Source organism: Pomacea canaliculata, linkage group LG5 (genome assembly GCF_003073045.1).
Source record: "Pomacea canaliculata isolate SZHN2017 linkage group LG5, ASM307304v1, whole genome shotgun sequence".
Classification (NCBI taxonomy): Eukaryota; Metazoa; Mollusca; class Gastropoda; order Architaenioglossa; family Ampullariidae; genus Pomacea; species Pomacea canaliculata.
In genome coordinates this window covers 4,939,725-4,959,519 of record NC_037594.1, presented here as the reverse complement: position 1 = coordinate 4,959,519, position 19,795 = coordinate 4,939,725, and the positions used below count along the sequence as shown (strand labels likewise).

At 35.5% G+C, this 19,795-nt stretch overlaps 1 protein-coding gene across 1 annotated transcript in view; it reads right to left on the bottom strand.

The window, feature by feature from the left end:
• Nucleotides 1–190: 190 nt before the first annotated feature.
• LOC112563922 overlaps nucleotides 191–19,795 on the bottom strand; it is a 28,909-nt gene continuing 9,304 nt past the window's right edge. The window contains exons 6-22 of the mRNA XM_025238396.1: nucleotides 18,928–18,971; nucleotides 18,213–18,293; nucleotides 17,977–18,024; nucleotides 17,497–17,549; nucleotides 17,187–17,220; nucleotides 16,685–16,804; nucleotides 16,328–16,373; nucleotides 15,410–15,500; nucleotides 14,632–14,682; nucleotides 14,234–14,324; nucleotides 13,166–13,270; nucleotides 12,054–12,144; nucleotides 11,358–11,469; nucleotides 10,738–10,827; nucleotides 10,269–10,371; nucleotides 9,393–9,544; nucleotides 191–4,975 (exon numbers count right to left, since the gene is read on the bottom strand). Coding sequence (XP_025094181.1) covers nucleotides 4,828–4,975; nucleotides 9,393–9,544; nucleotides 10,269–10,371; nucleotides 10,738–10,827; nucleotides 11,358–11,469; nucleotides 12,054–12,144; nucleotides 13,166–13,270; nucleotides 14,234–14,324; nucleotides 14,632–14,682; nucleotides 15,410–15,500; nucleotides 16,328–16,373; nucleotides 16,685–16,804; nucleotides 17,187–17,220; nucleotides 17,497–17,549; nucleotides 17,977–18,024; nucleotides 18,213–18,293; nucleotides 18,928–18,971 — 1,460 coding nt within the window. The 3' untranslated portion in view covers nucleotides 191–4,827. The remainder of the gene's footprint in view (nucleotides 4,976–9,392; nucleotides 9,545–10,268; nucleotides 10,372–10,737; nucleotides 10,828–11,357; nucleotides 11,470–12,053; nucleotides 12,145–13,165; nucleotides 13,271–14,233; nucleotides 14,325–14,631; nucleotides 14,683–15,409; nucleotides 15,501–16,327; nucleotides 16,374–16,684; nucleotides 16,805–17,186; nucleotides 17,221–17,496; nucleotides 17,550–17,976; nucleotides 18,025–18,212; nucleotides 18,294–18,927; nucleotides 18,972–19,795) is intronic.

The window sequence follows — 19,795 nt, the reverse complement described above, 5'->3', positions numbered from 1 at the left end:
CTTTGTACACAATGTGTTTACAACCATTAATTTTTCCGCAAAAAATGTTAGTCTGGGAAACAGATCGGTTTTGTTATGCAAAAAGAAAATCTGGTGTTGAATTCATGCCTTTGAGCTTTAGTCAATTCACCCTCTCTCTCAATCACACCCCTCCTCCCCTGTGCATGCACGCACACACACAAAGGAATTGTGACTGTACATATTTTTTTTAATGTTATTGGTTTCAATCATATCACACAGTCACACTATGTATCTCTAGTGACTCCAACATATGGTCTTAAAATTTTCAAATGCTGCACAAATTCTTAAAGTTTAAAAATTGCAACCTCCAGATAAAAACTGTGCTGATGCTCTACTGACCAAGCGTTCTCAATGCACGATGATGTTAATTTTGTTTTGTTGGAAATACATTATACCCATACCCTTTAAAGAAATAAAACAAACAAACTTGCACTTAACAAGTTATAAAATTACAGTCAGAACCATGGCAAGGCATTGTGGCCCAAATAAAACTAGAAACCAAATCGAAGTATGGAAAATATGTTACCTGAAAACTAACACCAAAATTACCAGTGATCTGCAGTCCAACACCTAAAATTTGAAAACAAATCCACAGCATTGGAACATTTAAAAGCTTAAACAACACTAGGAATATGAGCCTCAAAGAAAATTTCTTATGCCTTCTTTCACTTTTCCCTCAGCCTATCTCTTCATGTCCTCCAGCAATGTACAGTCTTTTAGACAGATCTGCCTGTGTGCTCTACAAGCACCCATTATCTGAACTTAGAAAAATATTGTGGAAGTTGCCTCCTCCATAAATTATATTCTCTGTAACATAATGCAAAGCAATGACTGAAGTAGTGTTAATAAACATTAAAATCTGATCGTATCTTCTTTACAAAACTGCCACCACAAATGCACAACACATTTAAAAATAGTACTGTGAGGACAGGACCCAAACCAGAATGCTAAGTTGAAAAATAAAATATATGGCAGTAGAATGAAAAGGCATACAACCTGAGCAAGATGAACAGAATGCAATAAACAAAAGTCTGTTTTCCTGATAAAGTCTTGCTGAATTCATCTTATCCAGGTCAGACTCAATACTGGCAGTCTAAATCCTTGTGTAATGTTGGTCACAAATGTAACCTAAACTGATAAAAAAGTTGTAATTATCAACATCTGTTGTGATCAAACCAATCCACAGGAGTGCCTGTGTCTGAGCTCGGCTACATTTTTTTGGGGGGGAGGGGGGGGGGGGAGATAGATGTTTCAAGAAGAGCCAGCAACTAAGGCTATATCACAGCAAGGCAGCCAGCCCTGTAAAGAGATGCCACATGCAGAGAACGAACAACTGAGAGCTGAACCTAGGACAGCCAACCCTCACTGTATATTGGTGTCAGGCACTAACCGTTGTGCCGTTTGTAAACAGGGAAAAAAGCTTTTAACTTGCATCATAGATTGTCTTACTGCTGCATCAACTGTGAGCAGCCTACAAAAACAAGCACAGCCATAATTGTGGAGTGCCCTGTCAGGTGCCATAAAAAACTATGTCTACAAAACTTACTGGATAAAAAAATTTCAAGGGTTTTCAGATGAATGACAAATAATTTCAAAATATGCAAACCCTCTTTTTTTCAACGCCTAGATATTGTTGCAGTAATCACCAATGCTGAGTGGAGAAGATACAAATGCATTTGTATTAGAACATGAAGAGAACTGCTGTTGCCATGTTAACCAAAGTTTGGGAAAGTAAAACTATCAAACATGTGTGTGCACGTGCTTTTAAAACCAGTTTTTATAATAGAGCAAATAATCATGAAATCAATAATCAGCTGTGCAGGAAATTTGATACACCATGCATGAATACTATTCATCAGAATCTAATATAAAGCTATGAACGAGACTGCAGCAAAGAGCTGAATAACAGTAAGAAAAAGTCTACAACAATTCGTTAGGCTTAAAGGCCTACACCTGTCTGCCTTTTCATGAAAATCTCCACAAAAATATTCTGGCATAAAAGTATGGCTTATATCTCTGCAAAATGTTTTTTGTAATTCAGATCTTAGTTAAGGAAAACAAATCATACACAAGTTCTGACTTACGGTTTTCATGTAAGCATTAACAAAAATGTGTATCTAGCATTGTCAAATGTATGCTTATTCACATGAAGATGCTAACAAATGTATTAAATCACGTTGGAAGTATCTCTCTCCCTCACACACCCCTCCCTCCCTCCCTCACAGGTTATTAAAGCTTATTTTAAAAAAATTAAACATGCTCCTCTTAAACAGACTTGGAGAAGTAGCTTATCTCTCTTCAACTGTACAATGATGGTATAACATCTCAGAGTATGACCAAATAAAATCAGAAAAAACATAGTATGATATAACAAAGACTATTTTTTTAGTTGCCTTATTGTATGTCTTCTACCTGTTTGAGATATATTAAAAAAGACTCCTCTGCACAAAGTGGTAACACAAAGCATAAAATCTTAACACAATCTACTTTCAGCCCAACTTCCCACATCTTTCTATTGCAAAAATGAAGATGTAAAGGTTCTTTTCTTTGTGAAACAGGGTTTTGCTTCCCTTAACTATATTCGTAAAAGCTAAACTACAAAAGCCCTGGAGTGAATTAGAGCATTTCTAGTTCTGGACTCACTTTCATAATGGTCAACATAAAAGGCATCAAAGTAACCTTTAAAAAAATGCAATAATTTTAGACAAAACAGCTGTTAACTGATAATAATCCATAACCATGTCATGTTCCATAATTCTGATTACTACATTCCAATCTTCAGTAATTTAAGTAATACTTTCTCTTATGCCTGCAAGTTTATGAAAAGGCTGGATAAAGTTCTCCTCAGAAGGTCTTTCTCAAGACTATGAACTTCACAATATTTTATAAACAGTAAACTATCACAGTCTGTATTATCAAACAGTAAGCTGAGCTAATCCTGGCTAACAAAACAGGAACACAGATGTCTAATAAAACTGTGGGATTTTCAGTTATAAAAATTCTTCCCTCCTTTTAGTATCTATTACAAAATGGATTGCTATGCTTTGTACATTTTCCTTTTTTGGCTGGGACAGCATGCCCAAGATGAGAACTGAACCCAAGACAGCCAACCTTCACTGTATTGGTGACAGGTGCTAACCGTTGCACCATTGGACTGCTCTTGGGGGGAGGGATGTTTCTTTCATATTGTATAACAAACTAAGATAAATCCAAGTGAAACCTTAAACCATGTTTACAAGTATCTGCATGGAACCCAGTTGCTTTTGAGTGGTACTAGCATAAACAAACTCATCCTGACATTGCCACTAATTCCATTTTTTTCCCCCCTGCTGGTGGTGATCCTGTCTTCGTGACAGAAAGTAATCCTATCAAAGATGCCAACAGATGACAAGTTTCTTTACTTAAAGGGGATATGTTTCTAACCGTGAGGCTTTAAGAGATATCTGGTAAAGATAGATTATGCTAATTGCATCAAACCTTGTCCCAACTAACCTGGTAAAAAATTATCTGAGGTAGTTCTGCTGTGGTGTCAATTACATCTTAACTCTGATTTTAAGCAAGTTTAAACTCAGTTGTCAGTGGGTAAAAAATAACTTGAAATTCTATACATCACATGCCCTCTGTAACAAAACTTCTAAAATAAAGCCATGAAGATCGTGCACTTAAAAGTGGTGTCTGCAAGTGGTGACTGGTGTGGTCAAACTAATTTGTTTTTAACAACTTTCAACTTTTTCCTAAGAGAAATAGAATGACAGAATAATGAAGCCAGACAATGCACAGCACAACTCTCAAAATTTCATAGCATGTGAAGAGTTGATTATTTTGGATTGCAATTCAGATTCTTGTTTGTGGACCATTAATTAAATATGGTATGATTTTAAACCGGGTTTTCTTTAGGCATTTATGGCATGGAGCCCTGAAGGTGAATCACAGTCTGCATGTGGTGACTGGGGTTAGAGTGCGAGTGAAAGATATTAGTATACACAATTGAATCTGGGCGTAAGCATGAATGTAGGACTGTATGCAGCATGCAGTTAGCTGGACACATCTACAAACTTGAACAGAGATCCTTTATGAATTATAGTCTAGTAAAATTCACTCTACTCATTACAGCGTAAAATTTAAAACTGCAAATAACAGGGCAAGGAAAAGACCCCATGTAATAAGACTAAGCTCAGATTTGATTACAGAAACCAAAGTTATGAGGCAGAATAGCTTAATCCTTGTGAGTACGAAAATAGTGGAAACTGGAAGAAGGAAACTTTATACCTGTGTGTATGCATGCAATTTCCATGTCTTTATATTTAACACTTCAATAACAAAGTTCACAGATCTTTGTACTTTCTTTAAAATAAAAATTGCTCTCTGTCCTTTGGTAACACTAAAAAAATCTTGTTGCATTAGTGCTTCAAAGCATTCTTAGTCTATGAGTAAAAGCAGCAGCACTGAACAAAAAAAAAGCTTTATGTCAATTGCCTTCAACCATTTATACTGCCTGATCCAGTATCTGAAGCTGGCAACAAACAGCAAACAGTGTGTTTTCTCATACAAAGAAAACCTTTTAGAAAAAGCTAGGCTTCACTGACAGATGTGATCGGCTTCATTCTACGGCTAAGACTCAAACTGGCAAACAGATGCCATGACTTCGTTCTGTCACGTCTCTTCCCATCAAGTGGGATATGGGTCATGGTAGCTTCATCCTGCAAGACTCCTAGAGGCTAACAGCTCCAATTAGTAGGTTTGCTTTTTTTAAGTCTTTACCATTGCACTCAAGTCTTCTTTTGTTAAGCACTGAACATCCATGTTTCATTTCTGCCAAGGTTTTTTGTCGACTCCTTTGCTTTGTGGCACATGCCGATAACGACAGGCATCTCCATAATCACAACCAGTTGTCCTCCAGAAGTAGCACTCATCTCCATTCACTGGTCCAGACATTTTTGGCATATTTCGTACTCTGCAACAATATTTTAAAAAACAAATTATTTCATAAAAACTCTCCATCAAAACAGAAAAAAAAGTCGTGTAACTTTCAGAAAGAGTATGAGAAATAAAATCCCCCACGCAGATATACCATTTTTTAACAAATAATACTCTCTGAAAAATGTGAAGATTCTGCTTAATATGTGCTTCACAAATAGCCATGTTAAACCTCATGATTTTTAATTTTTAAATCTTTCAGTAATAAACAAAAGTCCAAGTGGACACAATTGTGATTGCAGTAATGACACAAATAGAAATGACAAGTGCAATTACAAATGATCATGACTGGTGTAATTACATTAATGAGACAATGGTGTTTTCAATGATGGCAATGACAATGATGGACAAAACTTACTGCAGATAAACTGCACATAAGCTCAGCACACCAAGCACACCCTATGCAAACCAAAGTTACTGTGCATAAAACATTCATGCTGCATGCAACCAGTATGATAGTGCTTCCTTAAGCTCATTTGTACACCACACCAGTGTAGCTCCACATGCAAGTATAAACAAGCTGGACTCATACTAGCTTTCCAACAGTAAGTCTCCAAAATAGGCTGGGTAAGTACAAAATTATTAACTGACTGGCATCAGCTACCTGCCACTCACAAAGCTAATGCAGCAGATATGGAGAAAATTTCACAGCACATTATCCCCTAGTTACCCTACAAAGGTAGAACACTTACACACCTTAGAAAAAAAAAGCCAGTAGCATGTGAACTAGCCACACTGTCTTTGCTATTGCAAGTCTTAGAAAACATTTCCTTAGCATAAAATGCCTTTCAATCTAACTGATGTGCCTAAACTATTGGCCTCATGCCAGGGCAGTTTTTTTTAAAAAGAAAAGTGAGTGTAGTAAAACAAAAATGAGAAGACTGTCATGTTTTAATCATATTCAAGTCTGTAAGAAACTTGAAACCTAAACCTTTAAAATTTCTAGCACCTTTATGTTAGCATTTTCAATAATAAAAAACTGGAAATAAGAGCCTAGGAAAACTGCTAAAGTGATGTAAGTCACCTTCACGACAAACTTCATGCGCAAACTATAAAGCCCAGTGTAGACTATGCAAGTTTTACTTTTTTTTTATTATTCAGAATTTTACAACTTCAGGATACATCTCACTTTCTGCAGCTCACAGCATTACTAAATCACTTTGACTTCTCATATGTCAATTATCATGACCTCAACACCCATACTTATAAAGAATACACCTCTATATTTTGCAAAAATGAAACAAGAGGCTACAAAATAAAGCTGAGTATATACTGGTTGCTTTATATAATAAGCCATGAATTTATAAGTGGCTATGAAATTTCTTCATGCATTTGTATGTCTGCTGTGGCAACCGGCTACATTCAAAAACACTGATGCTGAACACAATAATCAACCACAAATTAAGTTTAATATACAATTTATATTATACATGTATTATTATACATATTTTTTACATTTCATGTTTTATTCATAATTACATATTTCCTCACTTCAAAAAAGGACTCGTGATTTAAGAGAGAAACCAAGCATCAAGACAAAGACGCTGCAAGAATTTTAAACACTTTACTGCCCCCATTGTAAAATAATCCTTTATCCAATCCTAATTCCTAGAAACATATGACCAATCCAAGAGCACAAAACTGAATTATAAATTTCCCTGGTCTCCTTCTGGGAATAAGTTGTCACAACTGAATTTTGCCAAAAACTTGTTCATGCACCACGCACATACACATAAATATGCAGACATACCCACATGATAAAATGCAGTACTGAAAAACAACCTAAGACAATCCTACCAATTCATGAAGCCTAAACTCTAAGTGTCAAAACAGCTAAAAGTCATTTTCTTGTCCATAAGCACAAATATGCAAAGTTTCACTGAGCGCTTTAATAATAAAGCTCAAAAGAACATTTATTTTTCATCTCCACAGACCTGGTTACCCTAGGCCAAGGCAAAGAGTATTCTGGATAATGGTATTTTGGAAATATGAGGTCACAAAGCAACAAATAATGCATTGTCCTGAATCAGTTCAGAGACATACAAATCTGTTATTCCCCCTTGAAATGCCAGGACTAATCACAGAAGCCAAAAGGAGAAACTAAATCCAAAATGCAGCTTTGTGACTCACCGAAATATGTTTTACTTGGATGTCTGCTAATGGCATACTGGCCACTCCAAAATTGTAGTAAATATGCCAAAATCACTTAGGTAACCAGATCTGTCTCCATCTTTTAAAATCTATATTTAGACATTCCTGTGACTGATGGCCTAAATCCTTGCAGTACTGATCATGTATATATAATAATATATACACATTAATCTGTTCCAATAAATGCACATAAAAGCATGAAGATTTATTGCTGGTGAAGCTAATATACTGACAGTATTTTACTTAAAAAGTTCACATACTACAATCTGTCTTGAATACTTTTTCAATCCCAACATTAAAAATCAACCTTGAGTGTAAGAGAATAAAAGCCAGCAAATACCAGATAAATGCAGAATAGACAGTACAAAGCTAAAAACCAAAAAAAGCCTTTTACCTATACCGATACAAAAAATAAACATAAAAAAAGAATCTTAATGGACAGAAGCGGTATTGTGGGGAGGAACACAACACAATGTGCTGCTTTATACAGACACAAACATTTATCATGCAGGATCAATACTTTATCACATTAGTTTGTTGTTTTTTTTTTTTGGGGGGGGGGGGAACCAAAGTACCCAATCTAATTTTTTTTAAAATACCAACATATGCAATGGGACAAACAGAAACATTATGTACACAAAAGCTTCAGAACAGGGCTTCCTGAGGTGTATAAAAAAGCAGGCACTGCAAAGTTATAATCACTTAATACCCAAAGTCCAACATGGCTTCAACCACAATACTGAGGCAGGCAAAACCCAACACAACAGAGAACACTGCTTGACAAAACAGTGAGAGAAATAATAGATCAATGAAAGGGGCGATCTGTCAGGAGTCAGTTATTACCTTGTATAAGCGCAAGGCATCGGTAAGCAAGGCTGCTACACTAGAAATTTTCTGCTGTGGCCATGTTTCCTTTGAAAGAATGAGTAAAGGATCAAACGATACAATTTTTGTGTATAGAACAACCAAGTGGAGTCATCTTTTCAGCTTCTTCTTCATGATTACATTTTAAACTCTGGATTAACTTTCGCGCAAAAAGAAAATTGTGTGCGTGTGGTGGATAGGAGTGTGTGAGAGTTAATTAGTGACAGTGTGTGTGTGGGTGTGGATAGGGACATGCACACTTACATAATGCCTATCTGCACATATGAATGCTGCAAGGCTACTTTGTTGTGTATGTACTACTGGCACTCCTGCAAAAACAGTGGGTGAGTGCCTGTAAAGACAGCAATTGGATGGCACTTGAGTCATTTCAATGATGAGGATAATTGGTACATCAATAATAATTAAGAGAAAAGGCTGTCATAACCAATGTCTGTCAAGACTATGCTTCTCAAATTCACAACCTCTCCCCATCACTTTGAAGAAAAGAAACCTTTTTTTTTTTAAAACTTCATCAGATAGAGAGGCTTATGGCAAAGATGGAGGAAAAGCAACTGTTGCCAGATACTATAATCTGCAATGTTTAAAGTGTAACGGCAAAAATAAGCCATGTCGTTCATAAACTGTGTGCTAGTTTTCAGTGTATGTTTTAGAAATATGTGATGAAGCTTAGGTAGCTTTCTAAAATAAGGGAAGAGAAATCAGCGTTAATATAGCAAGCTTCCTCCCTGCAGCTTGCATGCCACAGAATAAAAACATGCACAGAAAAAAAAAAACACAGCACCACTGCATGACCCCCTCATTTGTAACACAACTATCAAAATAAACCCTTTATGGCTACAGCACAGATAACAGGTTATTCTTCCTGCCAGCAGATATATTACCTCTCCTGTTCAACAACTTGTATAAGATAAAAATTTGATATATTGATCAACTACATGCAATCCATTGATAAAAAATGCTTTGCCTGAGTCTAACAATTTTGTTTTCTCTGGTGAAAAACTTCTATGTAAATTTTTTTTAGCTAATCACTTTTTCTTCACGATAAATATATGCATGATGCTACGATACCTTCTCTCACAAGCACACATGCATGCATACACTCGCAGGCATTTGTGTGCCGACCGAGTCAGTGATAGAAACTTTATTTCTAACTGTATCATACACTCTTGAAAATATCTCCTGAGCAAGTTTCCTAAGAAGTGTCAAGGCTAGACCTACTATTTACCCAGACTCAGCACGCCTCTGGTGAAAGGTCACGATTCCCATCATGTGCCATCCAACTATGATTCGGACAATAATGGTGTTGCTATGACGATTGTCAGGTGTGTGCTCAGCCATGCAGCACGAACGCCACTTACCCTTTTGCTTGACTTGGTTTGGCACTTGTGGCGATTGTGGCACTGACAGGTGTAGTTGTGGGGGTGGATTTGCGCAGGGTGATGCTACCACTGTTGTTGATTGGGTTATCTGGGAATCGTATTAAGAGCCGCTGGCCTTCAATTTCAAAACCCTGCATGAAGGACAAAGACCAGCCCCAGATGTAAGCAAAACGAGAGATATCCTCAGCAAACACAGCCAGCTGCTGACAGGCAGTGCACAAAGAATCCAGCATAACCATCTGTTCATTATGTCAACTGCAGTGGTGACCAAACAGTTAAAGGATGAGGAGACATTTATTTTTACTTTCTGCATGCAGAGAAAACAAAAACTATTTTGAGTCCAATTTTATTTGTGTTATTTTGACTTGCTTATGTGCACAAAAGCAAAGCTCCCAAAGCTTTCAAGAACAAGGTAAAAGTGTATCTCAAATATTGTCTCCCAGGATCTGCATGTCATCACCCACTTGTAATGCAGTAATGTGAAATGAAATGCTGTCAGTTTCATAAACTGAAACTTATTAAGTAAAGGCCACATTTCTTTCCACTCTAAAATTAAACTAATAAACTCCAGGTCAGCTGCAAACTCAAAATAATTATTTCACACACATATCTGCACAAATGTATATACACTAGTATCCTGCATACATCCACATTCACGCATGCATTCTCTTTCGCACTGATATGTATGAACCTAAGCACGCAGGCGTGCGTGCACTCACCCACGCACACATGCTAACTCCCAGCCTAGCCCTCCAGCTTATGGTGAGAAGGCACCAATTTATACCATCATTTAGTATTTGCATCATTATTAATACCACCTACAACTGCTAGTGATTAATATTTCCAACTACCAACCTGTAAAAACTGCATAGCTTTTCCTGCTGATTCTTTTAATTTGAAATTAACAAATGCACAATATTTTTCTGGTAAAAGTCGTACACTTACAACAGGACCGTATCTGCAAAGAAAAGATAGCATTATAATTTAAAATGTGCCTTTATGAAATGCTGCAGCAGTGTTCCTGAAATACATTTACTTTAATGATTAAATATACCACCTCTCTACTGCAATTGTGCTTAAACAGCTATGTCTGCCTTCTTTGGCAAAGAAAAGCACATCCACTGATTCCTCTAAAAATATATACTGTACGTGTATATGCACAGATATGCATCACATATGCCTATACATGTACACAAATGCATACATAAGTGTGCAGAAACACATTATGAAAATAAAACCCTAAAAATTATTTTCCCTGCAATCCCCCATCTATTACAACTATTTACCATAAGCAGATAAAAAAGGAATAAAGTGAGTCTCTTACTTAGAGAACAACTGTGTCAATCGTCTTTCGGTCACTTGTGGTAAAACATTGCCTACCCATAATGCTGTTAAACCTTCAGGATTTTTTGGACTGCAGAAAAAAAGAAAGCAGAAAATTTTACTAATTATTGGACTCTTTCATGTTCTTTCTATCTCCGTTTCCCTCTCTGACCTCATTTTCTCTCTCTATGCACACCTCTCCTGCATGATTTGTGCTTCTGCACTGTTCCAGATTAGTATTCACAAATATGCCATGCTTTGTTAATAATCCTAAGTCTTGTCATGATAATATACTTGGTGATTACACAGTGAGACAAGTATGTTGAAACAAACTATTAATAGTATTATTTTGATCCTGCAACATTACTGGTATCATTTTGATCCTACGATATTACTGCAGCCAGGTGCTTGATGATGTTATGAACACTTGACTGTTTTCCCAATGATCCAGTGCAGGAAAACAGATCATCAAACAGATCATTCTCCTTATCTCCATTTTTGGAGGGTTTTTATTTCATTTTTATTTTTTTTTTATGAGAACTAAATCGATTCAACCTTTTTAATGCTTCCAAAAAGCATCTGCACAACAAACCACTCAGAGACAAGTAACCAAGCACATACTCCATTTTCGTGTCTGAAGTCTGTGGAAGGACTGATTTGGGTACAGATATATGTTTAGGAGGGGCAAAATCTTCTTCATCAGATATGTACAATTCTCCCGCTAAAGAATCATCTGTAACAGAAAATTTCATTAATTCAGATGAAATCCATTAGCTGCAGTGATACATTATGAAATTTGATAAAAGGCAACATCCACCAAACATGAGGCTAGCTTAACTTGTTTATAATTGTTACTGGGAGGGCACCAAAGTCCAATTGCTAGTGTGCTCTTTTTTACAGCAAAAGGTTGCTGGTTTGCTGCTGTCATTGAAAATTCCCACTTCCTACAAAGCAGATGGATATCTCTGACTGGATTCACCATGAATATTTTTTAAAATGTACTTGTTTTAACACCACAAACAACTCAAACACATGAATCCCTTTGGGTTGTATTTCTTTTAATCAGTACATGCAGGCAACTATTAAAGCCACCCCCATCCCCATGTTAAAAAAAATGTTCTTAAAAATCTATAAAGATCTGGCACTGTACGTGCACGACATTTCGCCTATTTGGGATTTCTAAATTTTGCTTAATGGTGAACGAGACAACATTTGGTGATCCACCCACAAAGCTCTGTAAGTGCATAGAAGACTGAGGCATCCTAGAAATAGAGATGTAAATGCTGTCAACCATGTCTTAACAAGAACGTAACTTACCTGCTCCTGTAAGTAAAGATTCTAGGGCCGTTTGAACTGTTGCATATTTCTTTATGGCAGCTGAAGCCTGTGAGAGAGTAAAACCCATGTCCTGTGGAAAAAAAAAAAATAGAGATTACTAACACAGCAAAACCTCGTTATTAAGACCTTCTATACTGCAATCCCCACTTAACCATTAGATATGTACTTCACCACATTAAATATCATTTCTACTGTGACTACCTTATGACCAACAGTTTGTGCTCTATTATGACTTTTTTGGTAGCAGTCAGGTGTTAAAAAAAAGTACATTTTAAAATAGACTGCTTTCGGGACCATTTGGTCTGAATAACAACTTTTGTCAGAAATAATAAATTAAGCTCATTTTGAAAGAACCTTTGTTTTCATCTATTGTTAAGTCTGGAGGTTCATATTAATTAACATGCAGACAACAGATTAACATCAAACAGGTCTTGATGCTCAGGTATTCATTTATCCTGTGCCTGTGTCAATGTGACTGTCAATGTTGGGACAGTGGTGTCTTATGTGGGACAATATTGTCATGGCAGGGTCAATTTGACTGTCAATGTTGGAAAGATGTGGTCTTACACAGGACAACATAGTCATGGCAGGATCGACTCAGGCAGGAGGCTGATATGGCTGGGATTAAAATTATTAAGATTCTTGTCACCGTTTATACTTTTGTGTATTTTTGTGGATATTAGTAAGTTTTAATAAGGAAGTTTTACTGTACACACATCTTATCCTAGGCCTGACGGTCAAGACACAGTCATACAGTTTTAACATTAATAATTGTTGTATGGAATCATGTTCATATCAGAAGATGAGCAATGAGGAGACAAATAACATGTAAATAAAATGATCAAGCAAAATATGTAATTGGTGAATCTCTATTTTTAAAATAAATGTCATAAAGCTCAACTGAGAAGAGGTTCTGTCTGCATTTTGTCATAAACTATATCATCTAATGTCTTTCTGGTATTTATTCTTTGATTCTAATGTCTGTATATTAAAGTCATAAACTCTAAAGAAAAGACTTGCAGCAAATAAAAATAAGAAAATATCTAGCTTAAAACTCTCCTTGATGCTGTGTGTAACATATACACACTTACCGTCAGCTGTCGTACCCTCACTAACTCCAGTTCATGGACTGCTTCTTCACAACTTTTATCTAATTTTAAAACTTGTAAAAAGGCTTCTTCAGCTTCTGGGAACCTCTGCATATATAAGTGAAAAGGCCAATTAAATCAACGTGCTTATTAAATTTTGAAGAAAAATATGTCTATTCAAAAGCATGAGAAATATATTCAACTTTCTGAAATATGTATATAACAAAGATTATATTAAAATATTGCATCAAAAAGCTGCAAAATTTTGTTTAGCGCCATTGTGACATCTTGGAATGCCATTTGCAGTAGTCTGCACATCTAATGATGAAATGTGAGGGAGCTTAAAATAATTGTAAATACGTTTTTTTTTTAAACATTAGAATGACTAGCTGTTCAAGGGAAGGAATAGATAAATAAAAAACTGAATCAATTGTCTAGAGTTATAACACATGGAATCTATTTTCGGGTGAAGGAAAATAGTCTTTTTTTTAACAAAAAAACAAAAAAACAAAAACAAAAACAAGCAGGCAAGCACAGTTTCAAGTTCCCAGCTGAGATGAACTCTTGACTAGTTGAACTCTTCAGTAAGATAATGTCTCCAGATAAAAATAATGATGTAACATGTATTTCATGACTGATATTGATAATCTAAAATAATAATAAATGCACACTCACACTCCTAAGGAGCATGCTCTCAGCACTTGAAAACAAGAACGAAGCATAGACAGCATAGGAGGGACAGGAAAACAAACAAATATCATATGAGCTATGAAAGAATAAACAATCGTACTAAACGAACAATTAAATCAAACAAGAGCTGAGAGTAACATGATATTGCAAAAGAAAGGGTGTGAAAAAGGACTAGCATTATGGAAAAACAAAAATCACCATAAATTTGAATAAGAGAAAACATTTATTTAAAAATGTGTATATGCTAAAATGTTTTAATACATCATGCCATTGTTTCTTTTGCCCCCTCATCCCCAAGCAGCCATACCCATGCTCCACTTCTAACATAGACAGTTCTGCTACAGTTTAATCTTAGAGTCTAAAGCCAACTGAACAACTTACATTTAAGCCTGACAAGGCTCTTCCTTTTCTGAAATACCCCTTTGGCCACTCTTTGGCAAGTTTTATTGCTTTTTCTGCATCTTTTAAAGCTCTAAAATAAAAAGACAAATTAAAATTTAATACGCCATGCAAGTGGGTATGTAGATGAACATAGGTTTAACAAAAACATCTTTTAGAACTATTTCCTATATGATGATTCTGATGGATGCAACAACTGCTAAATGCCAAAGAAGGCAGGCTTTCAAAAAATGTATAAACAAACTGGCTGATATAATGAGTAACACATTTAGAAATTCAAAATCAATTTGAAAGAATGTAAAGGATAAGGATTTATTCAAATTTACAGTTTTAAGTTTTAGTTTCTTATCTGGCAACAAATGTTCAGAAAATATTCTTACTTTTCATACTGTTGTTGTCGGTCGTAACAATAAGATCGATTGCCCAAAAATCTGCAAATTAAGCAAAAACACAACATGATATTTGTTGTCATAAACTAAAAGGACAAAACATTTGTAGACTGTATGTTTAAATGACATTTCTAAAATCAATCAAGTCCAAACTATAACAACTATCAACTTGATAAAATAATTCACCCTATAGATACTTAATACTACCCAAACCAAGCTAGACAGACAAGCAACAGGTAGGCTTTCTAACGCAGCAATATTAAGCAGTATGTTGCTAAGGAAATATATTCACAATTAGGAAGCCACAGCACATACACTAAATCTTTAAATGGAATTTGTTCTTGACTTGAAATAAAAGCATAGTTTTTCTTTATGAGAATGTCCACGGTTCTACGCCTGGCATGCAGGAAGAACAAGATTCAGTCTGGACTGCCATGGATGTCACAGTATACAAGATTGTCTTTAAAGACAAGAAAGACAGCTAATGAAAGCCTCTACTTCTGCAGGAAGAGAGCACAGATTCAATCTGGACTGTCAGGATGTCACAGTAGGCAAGCTTGTCTCTAAAGACAGGGAAATCAGCCAATGAAAGCCTTTGCTTCTACAAATACAAAAGAACAAAATTCAAATAAAATACTAATTAGCTGTAATGCATGAATATTGGACTGTTATAAGAATGTGATGATGTGCTGTATCAGCTAATCATAGTATTACTTTATTACAAAGATAACAATCTTATAAGTATCGTATTTGCCAGAGAAAAACTCACCTAAAATCTTTTGGATCTAATGAAATGGCTTCTGTAAAAAGCTGTATTGCAGCTGTATATTCTCCAACCTGTGCCATCTCATTGCCCCTAACTTCAAAATAAAAAAATGAAAGAAAGGTGAAAGAAAAGCTGTGACTAAGCTGTAGTTTCAACTTCTTTCAACCACTTTACACTTCTTCTCTTATTGTTCCTATTCATCCCCAGTGGAGCATAGGGCTGTAACTACACCATGCCATCAGACCCGGTTCTGGGTGTCCCTCAACACTTGAGGACCTTCTATTAACTCATTTAGGACATGGATTGTGTATATTGATTGAAAATGTTGGTCTTACTGTATAATGAGGTAAAGCTCTATGTACTGGTGCATGTGGACACATGGACATTTTCTTTCTTTTTTAACCCTTTACTTCTCCACTTCCAAATCTCTTTTCTACCTATACTCTTGTCTCTTGTAGTGATTTAAGAGTGAAAGGGGTGTTCGAAAGATATATAATGCCAAGCTATGTTAACTGTGATTACTGAATAAAAAGAAAACAAACCAAGAATTAATCTGACCATCTGCAACATTTGTTGACATCTGCTCCAATAAAACTAATCCTATCTCGACAAAATTAAATGAAATATTCGTTGCAGACGTTAACAAAATGTTGGTCTTACAGTGGTGGCCCATCTTGACTGAGTTAAAGACACATAGCATCTAAAGAAGAGCAACCCAATATTCTAACAATGATAAAATCAAACACTGTGTGAAACACATGGGTAAGGGCTTTCTGCATGTGTAAAGAACTTACAAGTACATGTCTCTGAAGAGATTGGCTGGAAAACTCCATGCAGCCCTAAAAATGAGGCTACTTTAATATAAATAGTTTATATAATGTTAATATACTTAGATATCAACCCATATCTGCACCCACATACTTGCTAGCTGTCGACTTCTAAGGACTGTAGAGTCTACCTCCTCTATCTGAAAAGAAGTAAACAGGTGGTAATATTACTCTTAAATCAAAGACAACATTACTCTTAAATCAACAGACAACAGACAAAAGCGTGTTGAGCCTACATGGGAATAGAGCTATATTAAAAAAATAAAATTATGATCTTTTCACATATGGGAGCAGCCTTTCTGGGGAATTTTCCGAGTGTAAATATAGCACTTTACATGACAGTTAAAACAGCTTCCTACCTCACTTTATGTTCTATAGGCACTCATCTAGATAGCTAGAGGCTATTCTTGGTATCAAACAGGCTATCAAATATAGACTTTTGCCAAAATACCTCATCTTCTCCGTTGTGTGCTCCATTTCGTTCAGACATCTTGTCCTTTTTGGAACTGTTGGAACTCTTCTTTTTTTTACTAACTGCTTTTGTGAAAAAGGCTGATTCTGGATCAAATTCCTGCCAAGGAAAAAGTAGGGGTGTCATGTGTCTGATGCACTCCTAAATTTTATTAACCATGTCATGAACCCCAAGTAAACAATGAATGTTTTTTAATCATTTTAAAAGGTGCTTAAGCAAACAGATCATCCTGTTCAAAGGAAGAGACCTAGAAAATGCAGAAAACCTGGTAACCTTTTGCTTAAATTATTTACTAAAGCCAGCATAATGTTGATGATGTTACCTAATACTTTCAAAACCAAGTTATCTATTCAGGAAGCTGAATTTGTACAAAAGTAGTACAAGTCTGTAAAACCATGAACACATTCAGGCTAACTTTTGAGATTCATTATCTCTCTGTTCAGCATCACACCACAGAGGAAAAAAGTAATATAATACTCACTGCCTGTTCATCTGACGTAGAATCACTGGCAGGTCTGGAAAGTGCAGGGAGGGGTAAGCAAACGACAAACAAGTGTCTAAATAGCTCAAGCTAATGTAAGATTAATCATCAAATAGATTATTCATCTAAAGGTACCTTAATATGCATGTTTTCATTCCCAACATGAAACAAGCTTACATTTACCTAACTAACCAGTATTAAGAAAGTGCTCTTCTACTAATGTTTTTATATATTTCTGTATCTAAAAAAGTGAACTTCTTTTTTACGGAAAAGCAAGAACCCTGGATTCCATATTAATATGTATACTTACTTTTTCTCAGATTTTTTATTTTTTTCTTGTTGGCTGTTAGCTTTATTTTTTTGATTCTTTCCTTTTTCCTAAAGAAAAAAATCCCAAGACAATCATAAGAAATGAATAAACTATCTAATTACAATGAAAACTCAACGTTTCAGCTGACAACATGGTCCTGTTTAAGCTTTTATTATTTTCACTAATGTTGGCATAAATAATGATGCTAATATAGAAAAAAGTATTCAAGTCAATGCTGCAGAGGCAAAACTCCTCTTTCACAACAATAAAAAGAAGTGAAAATGTCAAATATCTGGGGCGCAAGTATGAAATGAACTGAAAGGTGGAGATTCTGTACTTAGAAATTATTTAAGCATTTCAAAATCTTTTAAAACCAGAGTTTTATGGGGTTTTTTTAATTATACATTATGTTTTGTCATGCAAAAAATGAAATTCTCTCTGATTTATTTACTTGATTAAAAAATGAGCGGTATATATCACCTGCTTATGTTGTTCTTGTTTCTCTAACTTCTTTCTTTCTTTTCTTCTCTGGAAATAAAATATAAATCACTATGCAAAACTATGGTTACTATGCTCAACATGAGGCAAATGCTCAATGGTTTAACTTTTTTCTATTTTGGGAAAAAACTTTCCAACCACAAACTATGATAAGCTCCATTGGAAATTTAAACATTTCTGTCTGTTATATAAATGCATAGTGGAAACAAGAAATTTACTTTTTTCTTAAGTCTTCTCTTCTCTGCTTTTCTTCTTTCTCGTTCCTCTTCTGTTAAATCATCCCCATTTCTTTCTGCTTCCTGCAACACCAACTCGCCTGTGATTCCCAAGAAAGCTTTTCACTAATGAATTTGTTATACTCAAACACAATAAAGATTAAGCAAGCAGCTAATGAGACACATTGTGTGCCAACATAAATTACATGTATATGCAAATTTACAAGCCATGGAATCAAATGAAAACTTTTAAAGTGTGACATAACTGGTGAATGACTGTATGCAGCTGCAATTCACAGAAGACACAATCATTCACATGACACACAAGTGGCAGGATGATTATATAAGTTGCATTAATATGTAATGATCATGCCTTTACTGCAAGTTCATACACCAGTGAGGTATGTGGGTCCAATTTATGTGCATGCATGCACACAAGTGTATTTCTTTTTGAAAGGAATGCAAATTCTGGAAAGGGGAAATTCTTTGGTGAACGAGAGTTTAATATGATGATCAATTCAACAAGCTCATGGGCACAGCAGAAAGTTTAGGAATGGTATGGCTGCAATGTAGGAGGTTAGATGAAAAAGTGCTGATGGTGTACCAATGGCTATACATGCAGCCAAAAGAATCAACCAGAGGAATTGAACCATTTGCTTATTTGCAATAAACAATTAAAACATTTATCTTTTAAATGACTCCCCCTTGTACTTCTTACCTCAGCTGTTAGTTGAGAGCCATCTGTTCTTTCATTTGCATTATCTATAACAAAGAAAACATGTATTACATACATGCACCAACAATTGAACCAAATATGATTTACACTAAATCATCTTAAACAGCAGTTTCTCAAACAGTGCTTAAATTCTCTTTTCTATTGCTATGTAGGAATTTGTTGTAGAAGATGACAAATGATCTAGACCAGGGGAGGGGAACCTTTTTTCCTCTGAGACCCATTTTGATATTTATAACATCATTCACAGGCCATACAAATTTATCAACTGAAAAATTAGCCAGCTATATTTGGTCAAGCTGTAGTTTCACTGCCTTGGCAGTGTGAGACCAAAGAATTTGCATGGAATGTTCGTGTGGTTGTTGAATGCACTGGAAATATGGGATAAGTATTCATATTTTCCAATTTAATCCCACTGAGAAGACAGCAGGGCAACTTTGTATGTGAATGGCAGATTCACCATGCCTACACAGTACTCTGTCATGCAAGAATGCATTTTCTCATTGAATACTATTGCTTCTCATGAAACATACAGTACAGTGTAATGTGCTCTCAAAATTATGTCAGTGACAATTACAAATCCAACCATAGTTACCATAAAGCCAATCTGCATAAGCCAGATGAGCTTGACCAACAGCTATTTGTAGCAAAATCTCATGAAATAAATAATAAGAGGCTTGTGTTCTATTGCTGAATGCAAGACATACATTAATTCTTACATTTCTTGTCAGTGGACAGTTGTACAAAAATTACAAGTTAATAGGTACTTTCTTTCAGCAATATTTGGATAATCACGGCTCTGGGAAAAAACTTTAGGAGGGAATATGACATTCACATAACAAAAGAGCAGGCT